The sequence below is a fragment of the Meleagris gallopavo genome, chromosome 15 (genome assembly GCF_000146605.3).
Source record: "Meleagris gallopavo isolate NT-WF06-2002-E0010 breed Aviagen turkey brand Nicholas breeding stock chromosome 15, Turkey_5.1, whole genome shotgun sequence".
In the NCBI taxonomy this organism is placed as follows: Eukaryota; Metazoa; Chordata; class Aves; order Galliformes; family Phasianidae; genus Meleagris; species Meleagris gallopavo.
Genome location: NC_015025.2, coordinates 12,090,815 through 12,106,468, shown reverse-complemented (window position 1 = coordinate 12,106,468; position 15,654 = coordinate 12,090,815). Strand labels below are relative to the sequence as shown.

General features: G+C 40.1%; 1 protein-coding gene across 1 annotated transcript; it reads right to left on the bottom strand.

The window, feature by feature from the left end:
• Positions 1-589: 589 nt before the first annotated feature.
• Positions 590-12,109, bottom strand: LOC104913284 (protein FAM13B-like). Its single transcript, XM_010719093.3, has 7 exons — positions 12,048-12,109; positions 6,714-6,880; positions 5,593-5,783; positions 4,953-5,165; positions 3,197-3,374; positions 2,460-2,604; positions 590-1,352 (listed from the first exon to the last, which is right to left on the bottom strand). Exons 3-7 carry the CDS (start codon positions 5,747-5,749, stop codon positions 1,191-1,193), a joined length of 855 nt encoding a protein of 284 aa, XP_010717395.1. The 5' UTR covers positions 5,750-5,783; positions 6,714-6,880; positions 12,048-12,109; the 3' UTR covers positions 590-1,190.
• Positions 12,110-15,654: the final 3,545 nt, after the last annotated feature.

Below are 15,654 nucleotides of genomic sequence, written 5' to 3'. Positions count from 1 at the left end.
AAAAAAAAAAATCAAGAAAGTAAAATGCAAAAAGGCCATTAAATGTGTTCTGAACACTTTTCAGTTCCCCAAAATATTTACAGCAGAAGTTTAATAAAACATATTTCCTCATTCAGTCTTTTTTTTCTTTTCAGATGTTTCCTGTGGTTATTCTGGTTTTACAATAAAAATTGTCTCTTTTCTTCAACAGGATTCCTCCTTATGCATTCCCACAAATAATGCAAAATGCCAACCATAATTAACGCTTATTAATTTTTAATTAACCCTAAACATCTCGTAAAATGATTTTCTCTTCAGGCTAGTGACTTTCAACTCTTAAACTTGTTTGGTTCATCACTACTGCTGCGCTTGCACATTCCACAAGCATCTAAATGCCTATGAATAGTAAAATTGCATAAAAACCTCCACTGGAACACAGAGTTCTCTTGCAGAATTCCAGTTTCTGGAAGGATTTTTTAATAGACTTAAGTCAAACTAAAACTGAGCAGCTGGATTACTGATAAGGACACAAAATATAATTTAAACATGACTCTTGTTTTCTTATTTTATATTTTAAAAATTCCTGCAACGAAGAAAACGTGCAGCAAAGCAGCTGAACAGAATTCAACCAGAAACCCCTGCAGTCATGAGACCTGTCAGCCCAAGGCACTAACCCTCCTCCTGGATTTCCCTGTGTTTCTTCTACTTTAAATTAGACTTCTATCCCAGGTTTTTCCTCATCCCTCCCTTCCAGGTGCTTGCTGCAATACCCAGACCAAAACAAATGCTGTAGAGGGCAAAAAAAATAAAATTCTCTAAACAGAAATCATGAATTGTAAGTACAAATAAAGCAGACAAGAAAAAAACTTGTCTACTACAAGCAAATAAAACATAAACCTGCACATTACAGGCAAGCACAAACCCACTTCTGTCCAAGAGGCTAAGCTTATGCATGTCGTTCCTGAGGATATAAAATTTACTGGGAAAATACCACTATATAGCATCAAAAAAATACGCTCCTTTTCCCTCTTCCTCTGCACAAATCATAGATAATCCAATCTGAGTTCCACAGACCTTCTGCTGGATTTGGGAGCAGTTATTTTATTCCTCATTTTACTGCTACAAGAACTGCTTCGCTTCATGGGCACCACAACAGTCTGAGGGTTCCCTCTCTCACACATCACCAGACTGCATTCCAATGTAGAAACAAGTTACCTTGTTGATGCTGTAACGCTCCTGGAATCTGAGATACTCCCTGTCACATCTAGATGCACCACAGCTGGCCGCTCAACAGGTTTTTCTGTGCCATCCTCTGGAAGTTCTTCAGACTGCTCAAGCTTTATATCTTCCTCCTCTTCCAAGAGATCATTTATCTGTACAAAGATTTATTCACAATTAATGGCTTGTAAATTTCTTTTAAGAGCTCCAGGGAATTAGAAGCACGAGAGATAAAAACAGAGTATTTATAGAAGGACAATATTCCTCAATTTTAGAAAAAAAACAAGTACCCAATATTTGCTGTTACATAAAATTTTCTACATAATGAAATGTAATGCTTTTACCCCTTTTTTCTGTAATTGCAAGAGAATATAGCAGTGAGCTAAGGGGTAAGCCCAGCTGCACAGCTGGTTGCACATAGGGCTGCACGTGGTGAGACCCTGCTTCCCTAACTCCACTCAGCCTTGAACTGGCCCTGCAGGGAACAGGACCCAAGCAAAGTGTGCTGTTGACATCTGGTGGAGACACCACGAAATTCAAGGGACACTCTGCCAAGTCTCAAAATTTCAAGAAAACAAACAAACAAACAAACAAACCCACAGCAGCACAAAACACAACAACAAAATGTAACTACACCACACATACAAAGCCTCCTTGGGAGGTGCTTTTGTTAAATTCATAACAAACCAGAAGCAAGTCAGTAATTCTCAAGCATGAGAGCAACTAACTATAAAGAGCGTTCGTCCCAACCTAAGGCAACAGTTCTCTGGTTCAGGCTGCAGAAGTTACAGCCCTGTCGTATTTAGCAGCTTCCTTCACCCAGCAGGACTATGTCAGCATTCAGTGCTAGACATATTCTTGCTAAGAGCTGAAGAGACAGCAAACATTGCAAAGCTGCAGCGCTTTGCTGCAGAGCAGAAGCTGCTCAACCCAGAACTGGCTGCCCACGCTTGCTAGTCTGGATGAACAAACAAAATGTCTCCTGCAGCAAAGAGGAAGCAACCAGCTTAATTGCCTTACTTTCTTGGGTAAGCTATTATTGTTGGTTCAGTCCATATATACTTTTCTAGGTGGATAGCTATACTTACTATAAGCAACAATTTTGTAAATATATCCATATTAAGAAAATCAACTTAAGGAAATGCCAGGTTTTGTCAGTTTGCAAGGAACTACCAAAAGGTGTATTATATTTCAATCTTTCATAAATATATGCTATAACAGATACTTCAGTGATACAACATTGCTGCTTAAAATATTCCTACCTGCTCAGTTATTGAGCTTAAATCATTAGTAGATGAAAAATCTTCCTCTTCATTTTCAAAGAATTCATAGTAGTTCTCCAGAAGTCCCGCCATTATTCTGCTAACTATTTCTTGTTCCTTCAGATCCTCCACATCTGTGTAAATGCTAAACATTTCAATACCGTTTTAGAGTAAAAATTTAAATCCATTAATGCCCCCAAAGCTTCTGCAAATGGCTTCCACTGCAAACAACTGCACTTCACAGCACAGTAGGGATAACCGTACGCCATTCTGAGCACCCAATTTTAAGTATACCTTCACACTACTGCATTATAGAACTTTATAGTACTTTATATTTCTGAAAGCAATGATGAAACAACTGATTAGTTAATTAACTGATCATGAGGGAGGATTACAACTCAAAATTTTTTCTGTTGAAAAGAAATACCAGGATACGTTTGTATTTTGACTGCTTCCTTCCAGATTTCTTTTTTTTTTTTTCTTTTACTGCAAATAGTAATAAATAAAGAAAAAATGGAACTTCAAAGAAATAAACAATAATATGACAATCAAACCCGTGGTTTAGATCCAAGCAAAAATTTTGTAACAGCTGGCAGAGAGGAGGCACAGAAAGACACTGCACAAAGCGTACAGCATACTCACTGCAGTTACTCAGGGATTAGGAGAGGCTCTGGATTACAGATTTCCACCATCAGATTCGCATAAAAACATCACAGAAACCTTTATGATCCACTTACTGAAAAACATCTGGGCCAAAGACTGCAGCCAAAGAACTTGCTGACCAAATTTCTTCATGATGCGATGCTACGTTGGCTAGAAACTTACACAGAAACTTTAACAAACTGTAATTAACAGGTGGAAGCTGCTGCAAGAGGAACCTCAACTTTCTTCCAAATTCATCTTCATTATTATAATCTGGAAAACATAATAAAAAAATATTTAAATCACAAAATTAAGATAACATAATGCAGAAAAGCAGATAATCAACCTCTTGAGTTGTGCTTCTACTCCAGAAGTAATTGCTGTCCTTTGGCCAGTTCACCATCTATAAAGTTGTCAGAAATTGAGTTACATTTGTCCAGACTGAGATTTCTGTGCTGTTTGTCTGAGAAAGAACTACCCCAAAACTAAGCTGTTAGGTTAATTTTAGTTTACCAAACAATACAGATCCTTCAAAGACATATCCATATCCTATTTATGGTATGTTACAAAATTACTAAAACTCTCTGCATTTCTATAAGCAGTTCTTCTACCTAAAACAGAGCTCTCTATGACTACCAGACAGTGAAAGTATCAAAAGCAAAAAAAAAAAAAAAAAAAAAAAGGAAATCAAACCTCTAATTATAATATCAGGAAACAACATTTAAGGGTTCATCTGCATCAAGGAAATCAAAACAGGCACTTTAAAGCTCTCTGAAATGGCTTTGTTTTACACTTAAAAAAGTAGTATAGACAATAAGCTGACATTTGAATTGAAATACAGAGTTTCTCTACAATTTTAACCAATGGGAAATCTGTGGGAATTACTGCTGTGTAAGTCTTTTCCCCCCCAAAAAATTCAAATCCTTCCACTGGCATCTATTCAGAGGTGGGGGACACCATGGGTTCCACACTGTAGTTTACAAGTCATAGAAGGAAATTATACTGTCACATCAAAGGAGTATACACAACATCATTTCCAGTCCTGATGTAGCACTGCAAATCACAGTGCATAGCAGTATTAGCTGACAAAAGAGCATCCAACAGCTTTCTGCATTACCCTTTTGAAAATCTTTTTATCATCTTTTTCAAGAAGGGGAAAAAAAGTTCGTGAGCTACCCAGTGAACTAGGACTTCAGCAATGTGAAATGAAATAGCAAGCGTGCCACTAATGAGATTTCACCTACTGGTATGCACTTCAGTTTCTCACTACTGCACACAACAAATACACAAGCAGAACTTCAGGTTTGAACACGCTCCTCTGGACAGAAGCTTTCAAATATTGTTTCCTGCAGAAGACTGATCAGTGCCTTATGGGAAAGGTATCAGCACTCAGCCCCTGCTCACCAATTATCCAGATAACCAGCCAGTGTTTGAAGTTCCAGAATCATGCAGAAGCAGCTTCACACTGCTGCTCATGATCCCATGGTTCAGCATTTCCTAAACGCGATGTAAATCCTACCCTGAAGAAACAGTACTAACACAAACTCAACAGAAAATCAAAATTAAAAAAAAAAAAAAAAAGATGACTCTTATTAAGGAAAGCAAAGCCTAGCACTTGAAAAGAAGTACTAACCAACGAGAGATGAACAGAACTCCTGTGGATTGTGATGTCAAAGAGCATGGAAACTCTGGCACAGTAACCTTCTGAGGTTGCTTCATTAGCAAAGTGCCACAAGACACTCTTACTAGTCAAGTTATGAACTCCAACACACAAACAGACAAAAACATATATGAATTTAATAGTGGTCTTGTCTCTTAAAAATAAATACCTCCATCAAAAACACTTTTTACCTTGAGAAAGTTGCATCAAATGTATGTGCAAACTGCCTGGGATAACTGGCTCTGGAAGTTCCTGAAGAAAAAATCTAAGAAGACTAATAGCTGAGGGTACATCTGCTTCTTTAACCAGGTCCACATCTTCTCCATTATCATATCGTTGCCGAAGCCACTCCACTGTCTCAGCGTTCCCATTGACTTGAAAAAGTCCTTCTTGTTCCAGACCCCCTGAGTTAGAAGGAAGCAGCAAAAATAAGTTTTAAGATTTGGTATGGATAAAACTATCAGAAACTACTGACTATCAGATATGCAGAATTTGCACGCTGAATTAAAGATTGTCATGACCACAGTTGGACACACTTTTCCTAAGCACATTCTTACATCCAGCTAATACAACAATACGGGAAACATTACTGAAAATGGTGTAGTTTTGGTACTGCTAAAGTTCCCTACTGGTGTAGTTGCCCTTCATATCCCAGAAAACAGTGGTAATCAAACATAATACTGAAAAAGTGTATCACTAAAAGAAAACATACAAAAGAACCACAGCCAATTAAAGATAAGTAACTAAAAATAAACACTAGTCAAAAACCAGTCTATTTTGCAGAAGTGACAGATGAGTACATTATTTAAAAGACAGCAAGATAATACATACCATGTTCCTCAATATAGTCCACTACATGGCGGACTATGAATGGAACCTCATTGTCTGGTTGCCCTTCTTGCTGCAGCTCATCAAGTGGAATTCCAAATATTTTGTTAGCAAGAACAGAGTTGCAGTTACTCAAGGAAGGGGAGGAGCTCTTCCTCATATCTTTTTGCAGCCAAAAATCAAAGCTGTCTTTTCTGTCAAAGAAGAAGAATCATAATTGAAGTCATACTTCTCTGTACAGTGTTGAGTGTATTGATCTGTAACACAGTGCATTTTAATTATCAAATGCAAGCACACTCCACTTTCTCTCAGTCTGGGCACCGATTTAATGAAAAGTTCTGTAATGACTCCAAACACAGGTAACCAGATGAGTCACAACTGGTGACGTGTTCTGATCAGTTCTCAGCAGAGTACTGAGAAGAATGCAGCAGCAAAAGAAATTAATCTGATTTTCCGTACTGTAACTTGAGGATCTTCTAACATACCTTTGGAGAGCCAGACTGTTCAGTATATTGACTGTATTTATCAGTCAGGCTTTGAAAATGACCCTCAAAAGACACTCAAGAGGAAATGAAAATAGTGGATAATTCCAAACCAAAACCCCAGAGTTAAGTGATATGAGATGTAAATATTTGGGGATACAAAACTAGATGCAATCAGCCTCTCGTAGATTTGGCATTTTTTGATCTACACAATGAAATTTTCAACACCTGTATCAAATTCAAAATTTTACTGAATGGAAAAAAAAAAAAAGTTTCCAGATGCTCAGTGATAAAATTCTCCTCATCATGCTGAAGCTCAAGCATTACTTGCAAGTCTTTGCTTGATACAGAACACAGATAGATAAAAGCATTACCAAAGGCAGTATAAGTTACTCAGTTAAACTGCAATCCTCTCAAAACAAAGAATAATAGCAAAGGAAATAAAATGCTCTTCCAAAATAAGTGAACAACATATCTGTTTAAAAGCAAGTGAACATTGCCTGGTAGACAGGACATGAAGCACATGCTGTTAGACAAAGCAACTAAACACTTTGCTAATGGACTGATGAACTCTAATATATTAGAACAACTCAGATCAGTATTAAAAAAAAAAGTCTGAGTAAAATAGTTGAAGAAACATACCTCAGAGTACTTAAACAGCCGAGTTTGAAAAATGTTTTCTGCGCCAGCTGCCCTCACTGACCAAGCATTCTTTTGTCATTTATGGTTGTTTAAGATTATGGCAAAAGATCAGCCTGTAGTTCCTCATTGAAGAATAGCAGAACTCTATCAGTACTTCAGCAGTTAATCTGAAAAGAAGGAAATCATGATTAGACTGTAACGTTTTCAACAGCTTTAAACTCAGTTACAAGTCTAAACAGCACATTTGAGGAATTCTCCTCATCAAATCAACAGTCTCTCGCTCTGAACATAAAAACACAACGAGCACAATCAGTATGTGTCATGCGAGAGGATGCAGAAAAGCAAGTCCCCCTTTTTCAGTTAGGAGTTAGTCAACTTTTGCTTTAAAGTTAGCATGGAACATCTTGGTCGTAACAATTATGAAATGAAATTCTGTATTTTCCAGACTCATTCATTCTTCTGCCTAACCAGGTTAGACTGAGACAGGTATGTTTTAAAGTACTTACCGTAACAAAGCATTTAATAGCTAAGCACTGGTTTAACACACTGACTTCAAACCTAAGCCAGTTTTCATCAGCACAGACCTTTTCTATAAGATCCACTACGTGCCCTCCCCTATCCTTAGGGGAAAATGCCCTTCCCTACCCTTAAAGTACATGCAGTGAAACCTCACAGTTTCAAACTTTAAGATCAGTACAGGAATTTATCTGGCTGACTCTTTAAGAGGTACCCTCCCTCTCTTTATTCCCCCACATTGGCTCTTGCTGATAATCCACACCAGAACAAATTAATTTCATCTCCCCCTTCAAAGTTCTTACAACTGGCTGCTCTCATTTCAGCACAAAAACGGCAAGTCCAAACATTAAGAATCCAGTTTCCTTCCTACTCTTATTTTTGAGAAACACCTTCCTGCTCCCCATCCTCCCCAGATGACATCCATCTTTTGGAGGAGTCTGCCATACAAGACTACTTCATCACCATCCTCAACAGTTTTTGCAGTAAGGCCTATAGGTATGGAAATCTTTGCTTATCAAAGCAAGCAGCACTGACCAAAATCATCCCCTGTTGTCATCTCTATCATCCCTCATTATGCAAAGGTCGTAAATCTGTTATATGCCTTACATACATGGATCCTGGCCTGAGATCCAGACTCCAGCTGTGCTGACAACAGAAAATGATGAGTGATATTCCAGTCAACAAGCTTTACTATTGTCACCAATCATCTTCCAATCTGTCATTGGATGCTCTTGGCTACTACAGGATGCTGACAGACTTCAGCATTGAACGAGTTTCATTTCATGACTCTGCTATATTTTATGAAGACGCTGCCCAGCCATTCTTCTTCTTCTGGGCGCATTAAGTGTTAGTCAGCATAACCTCGGCACACCAGTAGATTTTAATCAATCCCCAGGCATCGTGTGATTTTTAAAACACCACTCACTGTTCTCACATTCTCCCCAGGTGAGTCTGCCCACAATGAGCCAGGATTACCCCAGCTGCAGGGTTAATGGTAGCTGGGAAAAACCTTTGATGGATGTGCCACAATGCTTCAGGCTGCCTCACTAAAACAAACAAACAAACAAAGCCTCAAAACCAACAGCACCTAATAAAAAGAGCAAATTAGCAGAAACCGCTCTGTTGTACCACAGCCCCAAACCAACAGCGCAGAGCTGCAGCTCTCATACCAACAACTGTGCTCAGCACAGAAACATAAGCCATTTTTCCCCAGGTGCACAACACAGACAGGCTTCTCAGGCAGCAATTTCATTCAGGAGACACGGAAAAGAAAGAAAAATTAAAGACTTTACTTTAACTAGCTTGCCAATGTAACAATGAAGTGTAACAGCGAAATTCAAACAGCCTGAATGCGTCACTTTTTAGAGCAAAACCAGATTTACAAGCCAAGTTTATATTTCAAACCAAGTTGTATACAGCTCATCATCACCTAGATGAATTAGGGAGAGCCTGACTTCCACCCTCACCAGAGCACACATCCTCACACATGCTCACTGACCACGGGCACCGCTTTCTTCTCAGCACGTTTGGCTTTGGCTGCAATATTTCAGATTCACTACCTTTGGAAAAAGCGAGACATTTAAAAAGCAAAAGTTAGTCTGATTTTCATTAAGTTCTCCCTCCTTTTATTTCCACCATTCTACAAATGAAGGACAGGCTCAGAAACTGTCAATAATTAAATACACTTTTTTTATATTAAGTTTCTCCATGCTTTGAATCAGGATGCACATTTCCATGAAGATAAGTCTGAAAAGTAGGATATGATTTCTGCCCTTCTGTACTTCTAGAGTCCGTATGGAGCCTCTACAAATACCAGGCAATACTGAGCCCTTTCATTTTTTCCTTTTAAGTACCATGACCAAGCATTTCAGCAACCAGAAGCTGACCCATTCCAATATTCCTACACGTTATCCAGCTTTCAGGATAAGTGCTTTTCCCCAGTACACCCTTCACAAGTCCTACTGAAACACAATGATACAAAAATAGGATAAGAAGATATAAAACCCCACTGCTTCGTGCTTGATTATAATTATTTTGGTTGCACCTCCCTCAGCCTCCCTCCCTCCAGCACTGCAGATGTTCACACAGATACCCACAGCTCACAATAACGCTCTGCAGCAAACTAAGAGCAGCCCTCCTTGTTACCACGACTCCAGAAGTTTAAAAGAGCACATCTCCATGCAACACCTTGAGCTTAAACAGCTGAAGTATGAGAGGAAGGCAGTTCCATTCTGTATCGTATATTATCATCTGTTTTATATTTTAAAATATATATATTTTTTAATAAAGTAAGTACTTCATAGAGTCTGCTGGGAAAACAGCACAAAGAGTTCATTTTGCCATCATAACAGCATTCACTTATCTTGGCAAGTGAAGAAGTATTCACACCCACACATGAAATGCCACTAAGGAAAATACAGCATACGTGGCCAACCTTCAATATTTGAGCAATATGCGTGCAGGTTCAGGTTTAAATTTGGTTCAGCTTTAACATCTCTGGCTGAAATACAGACGACCAGGTGTCACTTTAACTGAAAGCCTCTCCATCTTTCCTTAAAATAAAGGAATGAAAAACAAGAAGTAGAAATAAAAACATATTACAAAGAATGCCAGAAACTGAAACTGTGCTACAGGAATGAAAACATCCATTCTGCATTTAGAGTTTGTGCCACAAGTCTCAGCTATGTAAGCCATTCTTTAGTTGCTTTATTTCTTTATCAAGCACTTCACAGCATCTGAAAAACAAAAAACGAAGCCAACAGCAACTGCAGATCTGCTGTTTTACAAGGCTGCCCTATAGCTGAGCACGGCACCAGCACTCTTCCCCCTGCTCTTAGGTTTCATCAAGACAAAAGGAAACCGATAACATTTTTTCTCAGTGCCACAATGACACCAACGGATGATCTCTGTCATTTGTACATTCATATTTGTTGGCATTCCCAAAGGACAAAATGTCTGGGGGCAGAAGAGCTTGCGTTCTACTGATTCTCAGATGCTGCTCAGCTAACAAGTTCAAATAGAATCTTTTGCTCATTTGAATTAACTCTGTCAAAGCTGAAACGATGGCAGGTGGAGGCAGAAGAAACAGCTTGGGGAAGAGAGGAAAGCAAAGAAAAACAAGCTTTAGACAAACAAACAGAAGGGCCACCAACTCAGGACACAAAAAAGGACAAACACCACTTGTCTCAAGAGTGCAGTTCAAAGCAGGTTGAGAGCTGTGTAAGTGCTTGAGTATAAATAGATACAGAATATCCTCTGCATAAAAAAGAGCTTCCCTTTTTAAAGCTACATTAAAATGCTTAACATATTTGATGACTCAAAAAATATTTGAAGAAATGTTTTACAACCATGAAGATCAGGTTGAAACAGATTCTTAAAGCAAGATTTCCTCTTTTGGACCATCAGCGACACCAGCTCTTGCATGGCATTTTACTCAGGAAATCAGCAAGCAGACAACTGGGCTCACCCAGCTCAGCAGGACAGCATTCTGTACAACGTTCCCATGCCCCCATTGGCACAACGGTTTTCAAACAAGAATAGCTAGAGAATCCAACTTGCAGTGCTGGAGGAAAGCCCGTCCAAATAGCATCTCGTCCAGCAGATGAGATCTCCCTGCTCCCCTCTCTTGGTGCAGCTACCTCCCGCAGACACGGCTGCTTGCTGGTTAAATGGCAGTCAGAAGGGACCGGGCGTGTTGCACGCAATCACAAAAGCACCCAGCAGAAGCAATACCAGTGTTTTAATTAATAAACTCATCACATCCATGTCTGTGCCTTCACACATACACAAGCACAAGACCTCAACAAAATGATCTGAATTTCAGCATCATCTGGCACCAGCACTTCTGAGATAGCCTCTGAAAACATTTGTTATATTGCCAACACAAGTAAGGGCACAAAAAAATGTTATATCAGATTCAACAAAATGCAACTGTAATGCAGTTTTTGTTCCCTGGAAATACAGGAGCAGCCCTCTACTAGGGAATCAGAACTGCTCAGATTCCATCCATACGTCCTGACTACGGAAGGGGGTCAAGGAAGCAACTCGTGAAAGCTCTTCTAAAGGAGATATTAATCAAATGAATGGAGTTTTGGAGTTCATTTTTAAAATTCACAAGTTATGAAGCTAAGTACTGATTTGTATTAAAATTCATTAAATTTTAATCTGCAATTTCAGCAGACAGAACAGGACCACACTGCCTCTAGAAAAGCCCATCATCAATATGGATCTTCTGGAGAGGTGCAGCCCAGTGTCTGGAAACAGGGACAAGCATTAGCTAGACTAAATACTACAAATAGGAAGGAAACCTAAGAAACTTCAGACTTTAAGCTGCAAATGAAACAGTTGGCATTAATAGAGCACGGCATTTAAGCAACAAGCAAAAAAAGTTTACATTTCTGAAAGAGAAAGCAGAGATCACCAATTACTGACCTCCCACAGTGCTCTGATACACAGATACAGCATTATCTACCACTTTCTAGATAAAACCCAAAGGCCTTTTAGCTGCATAACAGCAATTCCTGGTCCTTCTCTAACGATATTTTCACACACAAAACCAATCCTGGATATCAGGTACCAGCAAAAAGCAGCTCTCTCTGCTTGCTGCACGACACCCACTGCCAGATTTGCTCTCAGCTGCTGCTGCCAATGCACACGTGCAGAATTCTAAAGAATCTCCCTGCTCACACAGATCCCATCACATTCTTAACAACAGCAGTTAATAAATAAAAAGGCTTTTGTATCTTATGCAACAGTTCACGATATTCATCCTACCCACCTCCCTCCAAAGCCAGGCTTACTCCACTCACATGTACTCACATCAGGCAACGCAGAACTTCAGAGCAGCACCGTAAGGTAACACACGGGAGGAAGTTATCAGCAGAACTATGCAACAAGAGAAGGGCACGTTATAAAACCAAAGGAGCTGAACAATCATCACTGCTGTAACGACAGGCTTTGGGACAGAAGTCAAACTACCACAGAGATACCAAAAAAACCCAAACTATAAATATATAATGCAGCTAATTTATTATACATGAGTTATCCTGTTACACCTAAAATCATGGTTGTTGCTTCTCCTCCCGAATAGGTAAGCAGAAACACACTTTGGAACTCAATACATTACAAAATGTAATACAAAGACCATTTGCTACAGAAACACTGCCTCTGTCATAACCACAACCACGTGCCATCAAAATAAAGGACAGCCTCAGCATCTCTGCTGGGAGAGGAAGGCATTCCAATGAAGGGCTCCATTCTGCAGCAATGACTGTTCGAGTTGTTGGGGGGGATATACAACTGTTAATGCTTCATATAAGATAACCAATGCTTCTTGCAACTTGTCAATGACCAAATATAAAGATATCACAAAGATATCACAGAAATCACAAGGTTAGAAGACATGCTGCAGAGCAAAACTGATGACACCTGATGACATTAAAAGTGAAGTTCAGCCATAAAGAGGGTAAGGACAAAAAACAAAAAACAAACAAAAAAAAGAATCTTCCAACAGACAGACTCAGAAAGAGCACACAGGAAGAAAGAGCCACATTAACAGGAATCTAGCTCTCATTTTTCCAGTTTTGTCCAGGTGTTATCAGTCCATCCAGCCCGGCACAAACTGTAACACGCTGCAGGGGAGGCAGAACAGAAGAGATGCAAACAGAGCAGCTCACAGGGTTGGAACCCACCCTGCTCTGCTCTATGGTGGCCCCAGCCCAGCACCCCAACCAACACCACAGGTGGGAATGCACATCTTCTGCACCTCCCAGAAAAAGAAGAAAGCCACGCATGCTTCTACATGAGTTCAGCCACTGCCTTGCTTACAAGCTGTTTGAACACAGCCCTAGTGCAGCACCTTCCTCTTAAGCACAGTGTTGTCTTAAAAGAAGAAAACTGGGACAAATAAATTCAATGAAGGGTTTCACACATTTACAAGTGAGAGACCATAAGAGCAGAGTTGTTTGCCACTATCATAATGGGACTATTCATTTCACTATAGTCAGGATAGGGCTCAGACCCAGCTTCAGACAGCATCCATTCCCAGCACTGAATGACCCCACCCACACAACAGCTTCTCAGCACAGCACTCACCATCTGAGCTCTGCTTTTTAAGGATTCAAATTACAACAGTTCTACAAAAAGAAAACAAGAACACATACCTGAAGGTGCAATTAAAGTCACATTATTTTTCAGAATACACTGATTTTATCCAAACTGACTGAGCTCTCCCAAACCCCAACAGCTGGCTGGGAAGTCAGTACAAAACTACAAAGCCAAAGCCAAGTTTGCTGAAGCAGACAGCTGTCATCATTCTCAAATAAAGTTTTTTTTGCAGGTAAACTTTACAACTTACAGCTAAATAATGCAGTCACCAAGAGACTCAGAAACAAACTGCCCGATTTTACTCTTCGAGGAGCAACGCAAAGCCTTCATGCCTGTCAGAGTTCTATTCAGGCAGAAGACATGGGATGTACGGCCACTCTGCTGAAAACATGGTGTATCAATATCATAAAAAAACTGTGTTACAAGTAGCAAATCTCACATTCTTCAAAGAGGATAATTTGAAGATACATTTCCTTCAATTCTCTAATTCTTGCTCAGATTCTTCCAGCAAGCACATAACTGAGCAACGATACAAGAAACAGCTGGAGGGCTTACAGTCTTCCACTCTTACAGATTCAAACACCGAATGCCTTGCAAAAGGTAACCCACTCTCCTCCCAATGGCTACTGGACTTTTGTTTTGTGTGCTCACATGGCAGCAAAGATAATGTGGTGTTATGCTCAGAACTGAAGGACAACTTAAAGGCATTCTCTCACCAGCCTAACTTCCTCTTCCTTAGAGCTGTTTCTTTTAGAGAAGGAAAAAAGAAAACAACAGAAAGCACCACCTCAGACCTGGCAAGTTTTACTGACTTTTTAATGAGCCCTACAAGAGTGCATCACTGCTGAGCTATGAATGTTTGACCAGAGATCAGAAGGTTGAATATGAGAAAAAGCAGCAAAGAAAACTTCCAAACAGAGCAGAGGCATTCCCAAAACTCATGAATACCTGCTCAAAACGTATGGAACATTTCTCCAGCCTCGCCTGCTTTTGCAAACATGCTGTTCTGTACGTTAGAAAAGGAAGCTTTACTGCTTGCACAACTTTCATATCATGAGCCACATAAGAGAAATATTACATCAATTCCTTTAATGAGCTGTTATTGGGTCCTGCAACGATACTAACAGCACGTGCAGAAGGCATCCAACTGTGTAAGAGTTTGGGGACCAAAACTATCATTTTCCTAACTCAGAAGTGGGGCATTGTTTGTACCAGAATTTGCAGGCAATATAAATAATCAAGAGTTCTTCGCAGGCAACTTCTTTGAACATAAACACTGAACACCCTACTTGACTGATCTTCCTTAAATAATGTTTTAACTGTCCAGTAAAATGCTATCAGAACAATGAGGTATTTAATTTCAACTCTGTAATGTTGCAAAGACCAGGAAGGGGCCTCTGGTGTGGGGCAGCACACAGAGTACAGAAAATGCAGATTAAAGAGATTCTAAATATCTCTGAATCTATGTTGGAAAGAAAAAAAAATACAAAGCAAATTACTCATAATGAGCAGTTAAACAAAACAACACAGGATACACAACACAAAGGGACCAACAGCTCATCTTTTTGTAATGCTGCTTTCTCCCTTCCCCTTCTATGCTAGAAGATTGCACCGCATAGAAGACAGAAAAACTTCTAACCTAAACGCTAACCTGAATGACCAACTTATTCAGAGCCACGTACTAACTATTCTGCACTTGAAGACACTCAGGATTACCACCCCCCAAAAAGCGTGGGTTTGGATACAATCAGTTTCGGTTTTTGTTTTCAAATGGGGCAAGGCTAGAGATGAGAGATCTGGTGGTTGCGACTTTCTTCCTTCTTTACCTTTTCTCTGCCTTGAGCCTGACAGTGGTTAATGCACAGAGGGCACCAGGAAGACTTCACTGTGGATTTCCAGTGCTTGAAAGGAGCTTATAAGCATGAAGAGAACTGATTTTTTACATGGGCTGATAGTGATAGGAGAATGGAGGACGGTCTTAGGAAGAAACTCTTCACTCAGAGGACAGCGAGGTGCAGGCACTGATGCCCAGAGAGTGCAGTGCCCCAGCTGTGGATGTGCCCAAAGCCAGGCCGAATGGGGCCTGGGGCAGCCGGGTCTGGTAGGAGACAACCGGATGGGCTCAAGGCGCCCTCCAACCCAAGCATTCTGCAATTCGATGACTTAAGGAGGCAGACAGACCAAGGAGCTCAAAAGCAAGGCAGGTTTGGCTGGAAGCCGCAACACTTGAACGGAAAAAGTGCCCCAGCATAGGAGCACCTCCCGGGAAGCAGCCCTTCGGCGGCGAGAAGCATCCGCACAGAGCCTGCGGATCCCTCGG

Bases quoted from the DNA above. Each gene is read 5' to 3' on its own strand.
- LOC104913284 (XM_010719093.3), bottom strand. From the start codon at position 5,749: ATGAGGAAGAGCTCCTCCCCTTCCTTGAGTAACTGCAACTCTGTTCTT. The intron at 2,605-3,196 runs GTAAGTGGATCA...TGAAATGTTTAG, and splicing joins TTTGGCCCAGATGTTTTTCA to CATTTACACAGATGTGGAGG. The intron at 1,353-2,459 runs GTAGGAATATTT...ATCTTTGTACAG, and splicing joins TAAGCTCAATAACTGAGCAG to ATAAATGATCTCTTGGAAGA.